General features: G+C 47.6%; 1 protein-coding gene and 1 pseudogene across 3 annotated transcripts in view; one reads left to right on the top strand and one right to left on the bottom strand.

Moving 5' to 3' along the window:
* The window catches only part of SPG11 (SPG11 vesicle trafficking associated, spatacsin), a 69,127-nt gene that overhangs the window by 14,736 nt on the left and 38,115 nt on the right, over positions 1-16,276 (bottom strand). For both annotated transcript variants that reach the window (XM_084774271.1, XM_084774272.1), the window contains exons 20-27: positions 14,633-14,699; positions 12,945-13,110; positions 8,317-8,522; positions 7,156-7,264; positions 5,047-5,206; positions 3,270-3,539; positions 1,663-1,863; positions 409-516 (exon numbers count right to left, since the gene is read on the bottom strand). In XM_084774271.1, the coding sequence (XP_084630397.1) occupies positions 409-516; positions 1,663-1,863; positions 3,270-3,539; positions 5,047-5,206; positions 7,156-7,264; positions 8,317-8,522; positions 12,945-13,110; positions 14,633-14,699 (1,287 nt within the window). The remainder of the gene's footprint in view (positions 1-408; positions 517-1,662; positions 1,864-3,269; positions 3,540-5,046; positions 5,207-7,155; positions 7,265-8,316; positions 8,523-12,944; positions 13,111-14,632; positions 14,700-16,276) is intronic.
* Positions 3,655-4,982, top strand: LOC311593182 (histone H3.3A-like; annotated as a pseudogene). Its single transcript has one exon. The product of its transcript is annotated as a histone H3.3A-like (transcript).

Genomic DNA, 16,276 nt, shown 5'->3' with positions numbered 1-16,276 from the left:
ATCTCAGTAGCTCATAACAAAACAGCAAAATGTTTTCCTCTCACAGAAAATACAGAAGTGTCTTATGGCATCCTTTGCACTCTTCACTGTCAGAGCCACCAGACTGATAAACTGCGGCCACAGACAACCCCTCCCTTCTTCATGTCCACAGCCGGGACCATTCATCTTTGCCCCACTAAATATGGCCACCCCACCAGGACATGGCCTGCAGTAGCACATCATGTGACACTTCTGTGTGTGGCAACTACAAGTCACAACACCACATGCCTGGCTTCCCAGGCACTGTGAAATGACACAAGTGACTCGTCATCAAGCATGTGGCACAAGCACTGGTCTGCTATTATATAGCACAAAGGCCACGCCAACCAACTTCGGGTCGGAGAGCGGGGCGTTCCAGTTCCAGCCTACCGTTGCCAGGCTTTTCTGGAACTGCACGAGCTTGACTTTGGCTTTCTCATAATCCTTGAAGAACATACACAGTTCGTACATCTCCGTAATCAACACCAGTGGGGAGTCCTTTGAAACAGAGTTGGAATTGGAAAATCAGAACATCAAATGCTTATTGATCACAGCTTCAGAATCAGATTAGATTTCACGTTAAATCAACAAATTTATTTCTGGTTAGTCTAGACTATCCACTAGGTGGTGCTATTACCCGAACAAACATTCCTGGAAGCAAAAAGCACCAGTAACTAACTACCTACACTTTTACTAGTCTCTGTGGCTTCACCAGACTCTATTTTGGTGGGGTTGTTAGGCCAGAAAAGAGGAGTTTTGGATTAGGAACGAGGAATCTGAACTGTCAGTGCACCCACTGGCCAAAGCCCTGAGTCTGTGCGGTTTGAGTTATGTAAGCTTTAGTTATTAGTCTGTAAGACAAGGGAAAGGCCACTTCACAGCGTCCACACAATTATTCTTTTAAAGCACCAATGTGAGAACTTACTAAACCAACACTTATAAAGTACTCCATCTCAAAGGACCTTGGGCTTGATACCCAATACTAAACACATACATGTACGCACGCACATATGCACACATGCATGCACATACGCACGCACGCACGCACGCACACACACACGTATGCACACATGCACGCACACATGCCCGCAGTAGTTCTATAACCATTATCATTTTTCATTGACTTAAAAAAAAAAATCCAGGTCTGAGAACAAGAAAAAGCCAAGGAGGGCTGGAGAGATGACTCAGCAGTTAAGATCACTGACTGCTCTTCCAAAGGTCCAGAGTTCAATTCCCAGCAACCACATGGTGGCTCACAACCATCTACAATGAGATCTGGTGCTCTCTTCCGGCCTGCAGGCAGAGAACTATATATATAATAAATAAATATTTTAAAAAGAAAGAAAAAAGAAGAGAAAAAGCCAACGAGTGCTATGCTGACATGCTAAAGTTCTGTAAAAAGCTGAAATGTGATGCTGGGCGTGGTGGCGCACACCTTTAATCCCAGCACTCAGGAGGCAGAGGCAGGTGGATCTCTGTGAGTTCAAAGCCAGACTGGTCTACAAAGTGAGCCCAGGACAGCCAAGGCTACACAGAGAAACCCTGTCTCAAAAAACAAACAAACAAATAAAAAACAAAAAAGGTGAAGTATGTGTGTGTGTGTGTGTGTGTGTGTGTGTGTGTGTGTGTGTGTGTGTAAAATACCTTAATGAAAAGTCGGAAACCTCGGATGAGAGTGTGGCTCTTCCGCCTTGTCAGTACAGTTCTCCAGATGATGGACAGGTCCTCCAGGCCCCACGGATGATCCTCCACAGGGACCTGGATGTGTCTCATGGCTTCAGCTGCAACCTTGTCCTCCACAGAGGTGACAATCCAAACACAGAGACAGGGAACAGCACTGGCACCCTACCATTGGATAAGAACGTTTTAAAATGACAGACCTGGGCCTGGATCACATAGATAAATGGGCAGGGGCCACAGGTGGGCATCCCCTGCCTAGAAGAGTCACTGTGTCTTCACTCAAGTGGCTCAGCAAGCTTCCGAACACCACACTAACCAATGAACAAGCAAGACCGTAACTGTCCTGAAGCAAGGGGCAGTCAAAAGGCCATGGGGGGCGGGGGTGGGGTGGGGGGTGTGGGTGGACTATGCTCCACTTGCTAGCTGAAACTAAACACTGAAAATCTCCCTTACCCAAGAAGGTGCTAAGGGAGAGGCAAATGCTGGCCCAGCAGAGCACTCTCCTGAGTGTCGGCCTTTGGCTGGCTAACCGACCGCATGCCTATGGCAGGCTTCCCTGGTGTAGGGAGCAGGGACGACACTTAGTGGACAGACAGCCTGAGCTCCTGAAGCACAGACACTTTTAGTGGCCTTGGAAGCAAGTGCAGCAGCCTCACTACTGTCCCCAGCACCCGTTGCAGTCCCCTCCCTGCCTGCTGCTTGCCTGCCTTCCTTCCTCCCTGCCTGCCTTCCTTCCTTCCTGCCTGCCTTCCTCTCTTCCTTCCTGCCTTCCTTCCTCCCTCCCTCCCTGCCTTCCTCCCTTCCTTCCTCCCTTCCTTCCTCCCTGCCTGCCTTCCTTCCTCCCTTCCTTCCTTCCTTCCTCCCTCCCTGCCTTTCTTCCTTCCTCCATTCCTTCCTTCCCTCCCTCCCCCTTCCCCTCTTCCATTTTGATTCTGTGTGCATGAGCACAGGTGCGCTGCTGCTCACAGAAGCCTGACAAGGACAATGGGTTCCTCGGAGCCGGAGCAACAGGTGAGCACTTAACTCTGGTCTCTGCAAGAGCAACAAGCACTCTTGACTAGCCCCATTTAAAAAAATTATTTGTGTATGTGCATGTATGCCTTAGAGCATGTGTGTGTAGAGTTCAGAGGACAGCGCACGCCTGTTGGTTGTCTCCGTCCACCCTGTGAGTCCCAGGCAGCGAACTGAGGCTGTCAGCCTGGGGGCAAGCACCTTCATCTGTTGACCCACCTCTCTGGCCCGTTTTGTCCTTTTTTCTAGTTGTTGTTTTACTTTTTAAAAGACTTACTTGACTTACACTTACGTGTATGTGTGAGTGTGTGTGCGTGGGTATGTGCCACTGGAGGTTGAGTTACAACTCGGGTCCTCTGTGAGAACGGCATTGCTCATAACCACCGAGACGCCACCTCTCTAGTCATGTTTTGTTTTTCTGAGACCAAGTGCCACCTCATGGCCCAGGTCAGCCTCAAACTTTCCACTCTCCTAACTTAAGCACCCACCACGATGGGTGGCTCTTCTCTGCCTGTCCTATGGCTTCCTGCCTCCTTAGCTTAGGCTTCTGTGGCCCTCACCTGGAGACATGAGGCCAGGACACTGAGGATGGGAGCCCGCTGTTTCACTGCCTCAGCTAGGAGCCAGCACCAAGAGGCTGACTCTTTGGAGCACCGGTTGAGAATTTCAAAGAAATCACTCGTTTCTTCTCTGTTTCTCTGGCATTCCTGGGGGCATGGGAGGTCCTGATCGCCGTCCGCTCGGGAGGTGGATCCCAATAACAGTTTCTCAAAAGCCAGCTTCAAGTGGCTCTGAAGGACTGGACTGAAGTCCTGAAGAAGAGACTCCACCTAGAGAGAAGATTAAAACACACTTCATGTTCCTTTCAGTTAGAATGGGTGTGCTACAAAAAGGCTCAGGAAAAGCCAGGCGTGGTGGCGCACACCTTTAATCCCAGCACTTGGGAGGCAGAGGCAGGTGGGTCTCTGTGAGTTTGAGGCCAGCCTGGTCTACAGATGGAGTACCAGGGTCAGTCAGGACTACACAGAGACATCCTGTGTCCAGTCAAAGGAGAAGCGGTGGTAAGTAAGGAAGTGCCCTTACCATGGCTCGTACAAAGCAGACTGCCCACAAATCCACCGGTGGAAAAGCACCCAGGAAACTGGCTACAAAAGCCACTCGCAAGAGTGCGCCCTCTACTGGAGGGGTGAAGAATACTCATCGTTACACTCAGTGGCACTCAGTGAAATCAGACTCTGCTATCAGAAGTCCACCAAACTTCTCATTCGCAAGCTCCCCTTCCAGCGTCTGGTGCGAGAAATTGCTCAGGACTTCAAAACAGATCTGCGCTTCCAGAGATCAGCTATTGGTGCATTGGAGGAGGCAAGTGAGGCCTATCTGGTTGGCCTTTTTGACAATACCAACCTGTGTGCTATCCACGCCAAATGTGTAACAATTATGCCAAAAGATATCCAGCTAGCACGCCACATATGTGGAGAACGTGCGTAAGAGTCCACTATGAGGGGAAACATTTCATTCCCCCCCTCAAAAGTTTTTCCATTCTTCCTGTTATCAGTAGTTCTAAATGTTAGATATTTTTTCCATGGGGTCAAAAGGTACCTAAGTATACGATTGCGAGTGGAAAAATAGGGGACAGAAATCAGGTATTGGCAGTTTTACCATTTTTATTTGTGTGTGAAATTTTAATATAAATGCAAGCACTATGCATTTATTGCATTATGCAAACATTGCAATATGCAAACATTAATGCAAGCAAAATGTTTCAGTGAACACATTTCAACAGTTTGACTTTATAACAATTATAAATAAACCTGTTAAAATTTAAAAAAAAGAAAACAAAAGAAGGGCTAAGGATGATTCTTTTTTGTTTGTTTTGTGTTTTGACACAGGGTTTTTCTGTGTAGCCTTGGCTGTCCTAGACTCACTTTTGTAGACCAGGCTGGCCTCAAACTCACAGCGATCCACCTGCCTCTGCCTCTTGAGTGCTGGGATTAAAGGCGTGCGCCACCACACCCGGCTTTCAGGATGATTCTTTATGATGCTGAGCTGTGCCAGAGGTGATCATGTGATGTTTCTGACTTGTGATAAAATCCTTTTATCTGGCCCAGGGTGGCCTAGAACTTGCAATCCTGCCTCCTCGGTCTTCCTAGTACTGAGGTTATAGACCTGAGCCACCACAACTGGTTGCTTTTGAGGGAATTTGAACGGACGTCCATGTTCAACCTGGAATCCTAGAAAACTCCACACTGTTGCAATGATTACCCCTTGCCGGATGGCAGCCTAGAGACTCAGCAGCCGGCGAGCAGAGAGAATGCTGTTCTGGGAAATGTGGCTTACCTCTTGTGGGTGGTGGCTATGGAGCTGGCTGTGGACCAGGAACTGCAGCCAGTCATTTGCTTTGGCACATTCCCTAAGGTAGGACGTGCTCAGCCTCAGCTCATGCAGGGTGCAGAACTGTAGCACTAATGCCCACTGGCTGCTGGATTCGCTGGACAGCCTGTAATTAAGATTGAGGGTGGGGAGCAGAGGAAAAAAAATCATTAAAATATAGCTCTAAAGCCAGACAAGGTGCATGTAAGGCAGAGGTGGAAGACAGAATAGCTAGGAGTTACAGCCAGCCAGGGCGCCATCGTGAGACCCTGTCTCAAAAACTGGAAATAAATAAGTAAATAAAGTATAGCTCTTGGGGGGACAGAGAAAGATGGCTCAGTGGTTGACAGAGCTTACTGCTCCTGCAGGGTACCCTGGTTTGGTTCTCAGCTCCCACATTGTGTGGGTCATAACTGCATATAATTCTTTTCTTTCTTTCCTTTTTGTTTTTTCAAGGCAGGGTTTCTCTGGGTAGTCCTGGCTGTCCTAGAACTCAGAGATCTGCCTGCCCCGGCCTCCTGAGTGCTAAGATTAAAGGTTTGTGCCACCATCACCTAGACAATTGCCTGTAAGTCTAATTCTAGGGAGTTAACACCTCTGGCTGCCGTGGGCACCTGCACATTTATATACAAATAGACATACCCACACCTGTGATATAGATCTAGTTTGAAATGTGGAAATTAGTAAAAATTAAATAAATTAACCAGAAAATATTCTCTTTAAAAAAAAAAAAAGCAAGCTGGACCAGTGGTGGTGCACGCCTTTAATCCCAGAACTTGAGAGGCAGAGGCTGGTGGATCTCTGTGAGTTCGAGGCTAGTCTGGTCTTTAGAGAGAGTTCCAGGACAGTCAGGACTATGCAAAGAAAGCCTGTCTTGAAAACCAAAACAATAACATGCCCCTAAACAAAAAACAATAGACAAACCAACTTTCAAAGGGAGTGGGCAGTATTACCCAGCTGCGGAACACATGCTGAGCATGTATGAGGCTATGATCTCCATTGTGGTAAAAATAAAAATAATTTTAAAATACATAAAATATGTAAAAATAATAGATATGATTTTAACATATACCAAATATTTATTAGACTACTTAAAAAAAAAACAACTAGCAAGGTATGGTGCACACCTTTAATCCCAGCACTTGGGAGGTAGAGGCAGGTAGATCTTTGCGTTCAAGTCCAGTGGCCAGCCTGATCTACAAAGTGAGTTCCAGGGCAGCCAAGTCTACACAGAGAAACCCTTTCTTAAACAAAAAAACAAAACAAAAAACCCATCTCTCTTAGGCTGGAGAGATGGCTCAGTCGTTAAGAACACTTGCTGTTCTTGGAGAGGACCCGTGGCCAGCTCACAGCCTTTTGTACCTTTAGTTCCAAGGGATCTGGCCGCCGAGGATACTGCACTTATGCAGTTCACAGACAAAACACTCATACACATAAAATAAAATTAATCCTAAAAACTGACAAGGTAGGACAGACTTCCAGCTCATCTGTACAGAGGGATCCCACAGGTAAGATGCAACTTCCGTCTGCACTATGCTGACTGAGAGAGGGGTGAGAAAAGAGCCAGACACTGGAGGGGAGGTCAGGCCAGCATAGGATGGCACAGCCAGGCACTGGAGGGGAGGTCAGGCCAGCACAGGATGGCACAGCCAGGCATTGGAGGGGAGGCCAGGCCAGCACAGGATGACACAGCCAGGCACTGGAGGGGAGGTCAGGCCAGAACAGGATGGCACAGCCAGGCACTGGAGGGGAGGTCAGGCCAGAACAGGATGGCACAGCCAGGCACTGGAGGGGAGGCCAGGCCAGCACAGGATGGCACAGCCAGGCACTGGAGGGGAGGCCAGGCCAGCACAGGATGGCACAGCCAGGCACTGGAGGGGAGGCCAGGCCAGCACAGGATGGCAGAGCCAGGCACTGGAAGGCAGGTCAGGCCAGCACAGGATGGCACAGCCAGGCACTGGAGGGGAGGCCAGGCCAGCACAGGATGGCAGAGCCAGGCACTGGAGGGCAGGCCAGGCCAGCACAGGATGGCACAGCCAGGCACTGGAGAGGAGGCTGCGGTTGCAACTCACAAACCTGCTGAAACCCTGCTGCTCAATGCTGTTCCACACGCCTTCTTCCAAGAGAAGGAGCAACTCTTCTGCAGTTGCCTTGTCACCGTCAGCAAGCTTAGACAGCTTCTCGGCTGAAAGAAACACAGGCAGAAGGATCCACATTGGCACAGCGATTTAGCTCTGTAGCCCCAGCTACTCAGGATGCTGGGCAAGATGCACTGCTTGGCTCTGAACCCCAGGTCAGCCTGACCAAGACAAAACACAGTGGGACCCCATCTCTAAATAACCGAAAACCAACGAAAAGGCTCATAGATCAAACTCATCAAGAAGGAACATGTGTGCACCTGTGCGTGTATGCATGTGTGTGTCTTTCTGTCTGTGTAATGTATATATGTGGTGCATGTAGTGTACATGTGTGATGTGTGATGTCTGTATGGTGTGTATGTGCGTCTGGTATGTGGTGTGTGTGTGTGTGTGTGTGTGTGTGTGTGTGTGTACACTATGCATGGGACATGTGGTGTGTGTGTATAGTGTGTGTGTGGCATGTGGTGTGCATGTATGTGTTCAACAGAAAAAGTCAGGACGGGGAAAAAAAGAAAGAAAGAAAAAGTCAGGACGTGAGCATTTTCATTAGAGTAGTGGGACTCAGGGTCATTCAAACCCAATTAAAATGACCTCTAGAAAGTGAGATAAACAGCCAGGCATGGTGGTGCATGCCTATAATTCTAGCACTCTGGGTGGCAGAGGCAGGGGGATCGCTGTGAATTTGAGGCCAGCCTCGTCTACAAAGTGAGTCCAGGACAGCCAGGGATACATACAGAGAAACCCTGTCTCAGAAAAAAAAAAAAAAAAGGGCAGTGGTGGCGCACGCCTTTAATCCCAGCACTCGGGAGGCAGAGGCAGGTGGATTGCTGTGAGTTTGAGGCCAGCCTGGTCTACAAAGCAAGTCCAGGACAGCCAAGGCTACACAGAGACTGTCTCGAAAAAGAAAAGAAAACAAACAAAACAAAAAACCCAAACAAAAAAACCAAAACCAAGAACAGAACAAAACAAAAAGAGAAAGTGAGATAAGTAATATAAACTGCACAAGAAAAAGGAAAACTGCTGTTTCCACCTCAATCCTTTTTAACTGTGCCCACATTTCCTTTGGACAAAACAAGTGGCAGGTGCAAAGGCGCTGTACCTAGAGACTCTCTGAGGAAGCTGGGATTAACGTTTTCATTTCTACACTTGTAGCTCAAAATTACATTTGCTGTTTTCATGTCAACCCTGAGCTTGAGGCTGTCAAGGCCGAGCAACTCCAAGAAGCAAACGCAGGCGGCCCCGACGGAAGGGCTGTGGAAGGAGGTGAGCCCTAAGGTATAGGCCTCCTTGCCAACTTGCTGGATCCTGAAAAAGAAAGAACTCAAAATTATGTCAGACACAAGCACTGTTTCTCATGCTGGCTGGGGACAGGGCTCAGTGGGCAAAGATCTTGCTGCAAAGTGTGAGGACCCCAGAGGACTTGAGTTCACACCTCCTAACACATAAAAGCCAGGTGAGGGGGCGAGTAAGATGGCTCAGTGCCTAAAGATACCTGGTGCCAAGCCCAACAACTCAGGTCTGATCTCCCGGACTCACACATGGAGAGAAGCAACTCACAAGCGCTGTCCTCTAGGCTAGGGAGATGGCTCGGCAGTCAAGCGTGCTCCCGCTCTTACTGAAGACCTAAGTTTGGTTCCCAGCACCCACCCCAGGCAGCCCACAACCTCCAGCTCCAAGGGCCCCACACCTTCGTCTGGACTCCTGAATGCATATGCACAACCCTCCCCACCTGACACATATGCATAGAATTTCAAAAAGTTGCCCTCAGACTTCCATGGGTAAGTTGGTGTACACGCACACACACACACACACACACACACACACACACCATTACACGCAATACACTACATACAAAATATGTGCACCATAGCACACATACCACACAGGGACACAAACCATGTATACCACACACGCAGACACATACAAATACATCACACACAGACACCATACACACCACACACAGAAACTGCATACATCATACACACACAACACATCCACACAAACCATTTACACCATACAGCACACACATCCACACCCCTACACACACACACACACACACACACACACACACACACACACACACACACAGTTTTTAAGAACTGCTTCTCACCAGGACAAGGAAGGGCCCCGTGTGAATGGCAGACAGCTTTATGCTTGTCCTTGCGCAACTCCTTTCCCTTTCTGTTAATCCGAGTTCTGGGCAACCTTTTCTCTTGGGGCACCATAACCTTGTTTCCTTAGATTTACATTTTCTTTACATTTTTTAATTGGGAAAAATTGATAAGCATGAAATAGAGTGCACATTGGCAGTGGCAATGCCACAGTTGTGGGATTTTTTATTTTTCTTAATTAGACACTTTCTTTCTCCAGCAAGATATGGAGAGCCAACAATGTTAGTGGAACCAGTACAGTGCAGATTTAGGTAACACCAATAATTAACCAGCCCTTCCCATTCCATCTCTGCAAAAGGGAAGTGTGACCTGCTTATATTTCTGAGTTTCAGCAAGAGCTGTGTGAGATAGCTCACAGCACGGCAATCCCGCCCTCCTCTGTTTCTGCACCTACTGAAATGAGTTTCTTTCCTGATTCCTGGGGAAGTATTTCTGCAGCAGGTCTTACTTTTTCTCCACTGTGCATGGGTTACTAGTGAGAAAGATTATCAGCTTTGCAGTTGGTTCCCAACTGATCAAAGCATCTGTGTGATGTGGAAGGCAAAGGCTGCACAGGAGGAAACAGCAGCATCCTTATTCACTCCGGCCTAAACGCTCTAAGCCGAGCATTGCGGGTGACCCCACACAGTGCCAAGGTCCTTTTTGCCAATATGCCACTGAGGTCCGCATCCCAGATACATCAAGTTCTAACCACAGAAATTAGGATGAAGACGCCACGCAACAAGGCACAAGGATGTGCTGCTAACAGCTGCTGCCTTCCCTGGCTAACATGGAAGAAAAAAAAAATCCAGGAATCAGAAAAAACCTATGCCTGTCCTTGTAAAGGATCATGAGAAGACAATATCCCAGGACACCTGCCACGTGGTCACGGGAGATACTGCCCTGCTGGTCTGGAAGCGCTCCTAGACATGCAGTTGCCCTGGCAGGCTTCTGTCAGTCAACAACATGTTGCTCTAGAGCAGTGGCTGTCACCCTTCCTAGCGCTGCGACCCCTTTAATACAGATCCTCATGCCCCTAGCCATAAAATTATTTCATTGCTACTTCATAACTGTAAGTTCGCTACTGCTCTGAACTGTAATGTAAATATTTTTGGAGGCAGAGGTTTGCCAAAGGGGCTGCAGGCCAGAGGTGGAGAACCACTGCCCTAACGGCAGACAAAACAGCCTGGTCCTGACGGGCCAGCACCACCCGTTAGGCCGCCATCTGTGACTTAATGGATGTAGCAGTGTTACTGATTTGTGCCAGGTGTGGCCAAAATCAATCCCTGACTCTTCTAATAAAGGTGGCTGGTTTCCAAAGCGGTTTCCACAGAACAGCTGAGGTGCAGTTAGAATACAGGCCTGAGCCAGCTGGTAGGTCTGCCTGGTGGATGGCTGTGCTGTCTGGAGGCACAAATCAGCCTTGTATCAGGTAGTCTCAGCCGGCACACCGCTAGCTGCAGTGTCCTCCACGCCCTCCTTATCAGAGCACTGCCAGGACCGCTCATGGCATTGTAACCTCTCCGGGAGACATCTGTGCCTACGTTATCAAAGCCTGACACTGCAAACAGGCAAATACAGCATGATTGTGGTACCAGGAGCCCCAGTGAGCTTAGTCAGTCAGTCAGGTGGGGGTGGGGGCCATGTATGTGTGAGTATGGCGGTCAGGGGACCATTTGTAGCGGTCAGCTTGCTTCCACCATACAGACCCTAGGGATCAAACTCAGGTTGTGAGGCTTGGTAGCAAGGGTCACCTGCTGAGCTGTGCGGCTGGCCAAATTTACATTCTCTTAATTCCATATTCATATTCATATTCCAAAGCACTGTCGCTTCCACCTCCATCCAGGAGACTTTCAAAAGCACTGAACTTGTGCTATGAGACATGTCTGGGTGTGAACAAGCCACCCAGAAAACCAATACTACCTTAAAAAAAGATTCATTTTTGGTTTTTTTTGTTTTTGTTTTTTGTTTTTCATTTTTGTTTTATATGTATGAGTGTTTGTCTTAATGTATGTATGTGCCCCATGTGTGCTCAGGGCCCAGGGAGGCCAGAAAAGGGCGTGAGATCCCCTGACCTGGAGCCACAGCTATGAGCTGTGGGTGCTTGGAATTGAACCCAGGTCCTCTGCAAGAGTGGCCAGTGCAGCCGGGCGTGGTGGCGCACGCCTTTAATCCCAGCACTCGGGAGGGCAGAGGCAGGCGGATCGCTGTGAGTTCGAGGCCAGCCTGGTCTACAAAGCGAGTCCAGGACAGCCAAGGCTACATAGAGAAACCTGGTCTCGAAAAAAACCAAAAAAAAAAAAAAAAAAAAAAAAAAGAGTGGCCAGTGCTCTCAACTGCTGAGCCATTTCTCCAGCTCCAAGGCTGACATCTGAAAGCATGTTTTAGAGGATTCAGGTGTGCATTTTATATGTGGAGAAATTTTCTAGCAAGATATACAGGACACGGCAACCCTTTAGTGTGGCGAGTCGGAGGCTGGACTTCTGTCTCTAGCTTCCGCCTCTCTGGACTACTGAGCCGTGGAACTGCACTACAAAACGAAGTTTAAAATGCATCACAGTGCTACTTATAAAACAAAGACCCATTTAGCTGTCGGCCACATCAAACAGTTCTCCCAGCTCTGTATGAAGTGGAGTATAAAAGGCAGCTCATGAGTACGAACTGCATCATCTATGAAATCCCTCTGCTGCAGCTGGTGGTGCCTGAGCAACTGTCACATGACTTTAAAACCTGTCTCTTTTGAGAGTTGTTGTTTTACTTTTTCCATTAGCAAATACTGCACGCAATAAAGCCAAAAACTTGAGATGAATAAAGAAAAAGTGGAAGCAACAAAATCACCATCTAAATACAATCAGCTGTCCCCACCCACCTTAGTGACCTGGGACTGCCCGGGTCCAGACCTCAATTTCAGATCTGCATAGTGCTCAGCCCTCATCAGGGAAGTTCTTCCGGCAGGAGATGGTGGTTATCACAGAGACCCACAGTGATCAACTTGAAGAGAATTAGATACTTCAGGGTGCTCAGTCCCTAACTGGGACATCTATGTCACGTCCCTCCTATGTGGATGACTTTCCAGGTGCGGCAAGGCAGGAGGCGCACACACGCATTCACACAGACGGTGACAGTGTGCATAAGACCAGCACCAGCTCAGCCACACAGTCCCAGCCTGGAGGAGGGGTGGGCATAAAGTCCCGCCACCAGCTGAGGGGCCTCTGACACTGCTGTGGGGAGAGGGAGGGTCAGGGAGCAGTGACACCCAGGGTACCGACCATACTCCTAGGCGGGCCTCAGGCTCAGCGGGAGTCAGCCAACCAAAGTGGGCTTAAGGTGAGAGAGGGGAACAAACACTCAGAATATGATGCTGCAGGAAGGTCGGGGGGATCTGGGAGGGATTGGCATAAGGGGTGACTATGATCTAAAGGCATCATATGAAACTCTCAAAGAATATATTTAAAACAAAACAAAGGCAAACAACTAAACACTGTTAATGATGGATTGGTTCCCATGACTTTTTATAATGCATTAGTAAAACATAATATGTGTTTTTAAGAGCAGAAACTAAGCTCTTAGCACTTACAGTTGCTTGGGAGTCTTACTCTTGAGTAACTCCTGGACCAGGAAAGTACCAAAGGCAAATGATGGGCGTCCATGATGTAAATAGTATGCATAATTCAGACATTCCATTACCGCGTATTTATTCACCAGGTCAGGGCTGGAAAAGTGTGGGAGCTGACTGGCTGTGTCTGGGAAAAAGCAAAGCATTATCACCCCTGGACTTGGGAACTGTGCATGTAATACTTAGCTCTTCCATAGCAAAACTGCCTGCTCTAATCACTTTGTATGTTGTACAAGGCATATATAAAACGTACAAATTATGTACCAGGTGTGGTGGCGCACCCCTTTAATCTAAGCACTTGGGATGCAGAGGCAGGCAGATCTCTGTGAGTTTGAGGCCAGCCTGGTCTACAAAGCGAGTCCAGGACGGCCAAGGCTACACAGAGAAACCCTGTCTCAAAAAACAAAAACAAAAGCAAACAAAAATAGTTTTTCAATTTATAAAACAGATACACTAGCAAATTCTTTTTATTATTATTATTATTATTTGAATTTTATTGCTAGAGGATTTGTCTCAGTGCTAGAGGGCTTGGTCAAAAAATTCATTTTTAGGTACTCAATACATTTGACATACATTTACTACATGTCCAACATTTTTGAGGTATTCCCATAAGCATAGATAGCATGCATTTTACATTACAAGCATGGAGACAGAGGCATCACATGAGATACTGACCACTGACCTGAAACTCAGAAAGCTGAGTGCACAAAACTGGGAAACTTTCTTTCCTTTTTAAAGATTTTGTTCATTTTATGTATAAGTGCTCTCTCTGTATGTATGCCTGCACACCAGAAGAGGGCATCAGATTCCTGATAAATGGTTGTGAGCCACCAGTGGTTTCTGGGAACTGAACTCAGGACCTTGCTTATAGCACTCTTAGCAGCTGAGCCAACTCTCCAGCCCTGGGAGTTTTCTAATGTCCTACAGAGGACGCATGTGGACCTGGTATCTAATAACCGAGAGCTTTAGAATACCTTGTCTTCGGGCTGAGGCTGCAGCTTGGTTGGGACAGTATTTGCCTCACATGCTAAAGCCCTTGATTAGACCCCAGAACCACGGGAGTCAGGTGTGGTGGAAAACTCATGTAATCCCAGCCTCACAGAGGGTCAGAAGCAGGAGCATCAGACATCCACGACCAATCTGTACTACTCAGAAAGCTCAAGAACAGCCTGGGCTTATGAGACACCCTCCTCAAAAACACATCAACCAACCAATCAAGACCACCCTGTCTTCTTTCTTACAGTGACACAGGACAGGGACACTATTACTAACCTTATTTTAAAGGAAACTGAAAAAAGGTTACAGCATATGCTCAAGGTCAAACAGACATTACAAGGTCGAGCCATAATCTACTGACTGTCAACACCAACACTCAAAACTCAGGATGTTATGTTGCACAGCGGGGTTCTGAGAAGGAAGAGCTGCAGACACGTATCTGATCCCTAGCATGAGAGGTCCTAGAAACTCAACAAACTGACTTTCGAATTAGATGTTCTCAATTTGTTTCCAGCAAAGTGTCTTCTATTCAGAAGTACTTTACAATAGAAAGCACTGGGAAAGGGCCTGACCCTGTATAGAAAATCTTCTCCGCTCAGTATGACCTAAATGCTTCCATAGCAAATCGGCACCGCCCCCTCCCCATGACTTACCTCCTATTGCTAGAGTGTTGGCAGACTGCCAGCCAAACAATCTGCTAGGATCAAAGGGTGGCAAGGACTGAAAAAAAAAAAAAAAAGAGATGTTAATCAGACTCAAAAGCTTATTGCCCCTAAAACAAATGACAGACAGACCTCCAGGGGTGACTCACTTCTTAGACCTTTGGTAATGTTTGCCAGCACACTGCAAGGCCTGGACTTTGATCCCCAGAGCCAAATAAATTAAATGTTATTGCTCTGGGGTTGGAGAGATGGCTTAGAGGTTAAGAGCACTGACTGTTCTTCCAAAGGTCCTGAGTTCAATTCCCAGCAACCACATGGTGGCTCACAACCATCTATAATGAGATCTGGCGCCCTCTTCTGGCCTGCAGGAGTACATATAGGCACAATACTGTATAAATAATAAATAAATAAATCTTTACAAAATATGCTATTGCTCTGAACATAAATTCTTTGAGCATGGCTCCCCCTTCAAAACAAACAAACAAACAAACCGGAAGAGATGATGAGAAGGAGCCTAAGGACCACTACTCAAGGCTGAGCTCGGACCTCTGCATACAATGGCACACATGTGCACCTGCACACACATGGGAATCTGCACAAATACAAAAATGTGCACACACAGAGCTACCTGGGTGCCAGGTATATTGGCATGTGCCTGTAGTGCCAGCATTCAGGAGGCTGAGGCAGGAGGATCACTTGAGCTCAGGATTTAAGAGGCCAGTCTGGAACACAGCAAGACGTTGCTTTAAAACAAACAAACAAACAGCCAGGTATGGTGCACACTAGTCATCCTGGCACAGGGGCAGAAGGAAAGAGAGGGTTAGGAGTTCAGGGCCACCCTAGACTACATAGTGAGTTTGAGGGCTACATAAGACTTTAGCTGAAAACAAAAACCAAACAACTCCAACAAAAACAAAACAAAATTATGTAAGTCAAGTTGAAAAGACTTGAAATGGCTTATGTCTGAAGTTGATTCAAATGCTATAGAAGTAAGGAACCTTGGATTGAGCCAACTCTGGGCAAAGTGCTGTGGCACTGAAGCATCTGGCTTCTCCCAGTGCTGCTCTGCATGACAGAGACCCAGGCTCCAGAACACTAAGCCAGCACGCGGCTGTCTTCTTCAGGAATTCTTCTTTTAAGACGTTGTGTGTATGAGTGTTGTGCTTGCATGTGTGTCTGGGCACCACTTATGTGTCTAGTACCTGTAGAGTCCAGAAGGGGGCAGCAGATCCCCCTGGAACTGGAGTTGCAGACAGTCGTGAGCTGCCGTGTGGGTGCTGCAGCCAGTGCCCTTACCCACTGAGCTGCTCCCCAGCCTCGTTCTCTGGGAAATTCCTTATAGAAAACAGACCTGGAGAGAGCACTGGTGGCACGACAGACTTCCCCTTTAGCACAGGCTGCTAATTTCACTGCACCCCAGAAACAAGCGGCTCTCGCTCCTCCTCTGTGGACCACACTTTCAAGCAGCACTGGTCCATCCCAAGAATTGTTGTTAGAGTAGGGCGGATTTTATATTTCTAAAGAGCAACAGAACTTCTGTTGGACTGAAGACACTATGTACATATACATAATGAAGAAAGCCTGCAGAACTGAGATATGGGCAAAAGATGCTTCTGACCCAGACCCTGAGTAGGC

This window comes from Acomys minous (assembly GCF_964271855.1).
Source record: "Acomys minous genome assembly, chromosome: 3".
NCBI lineage: Eukaryota > Metazoa > Chordata > Mammalia > Rodentia > Muridae > Acomys > Acomys minous.
Note: the sequence above shows the minus strand (reverse complement) of the source record. Positions and strands in the feature narration are given on the sequence as shown.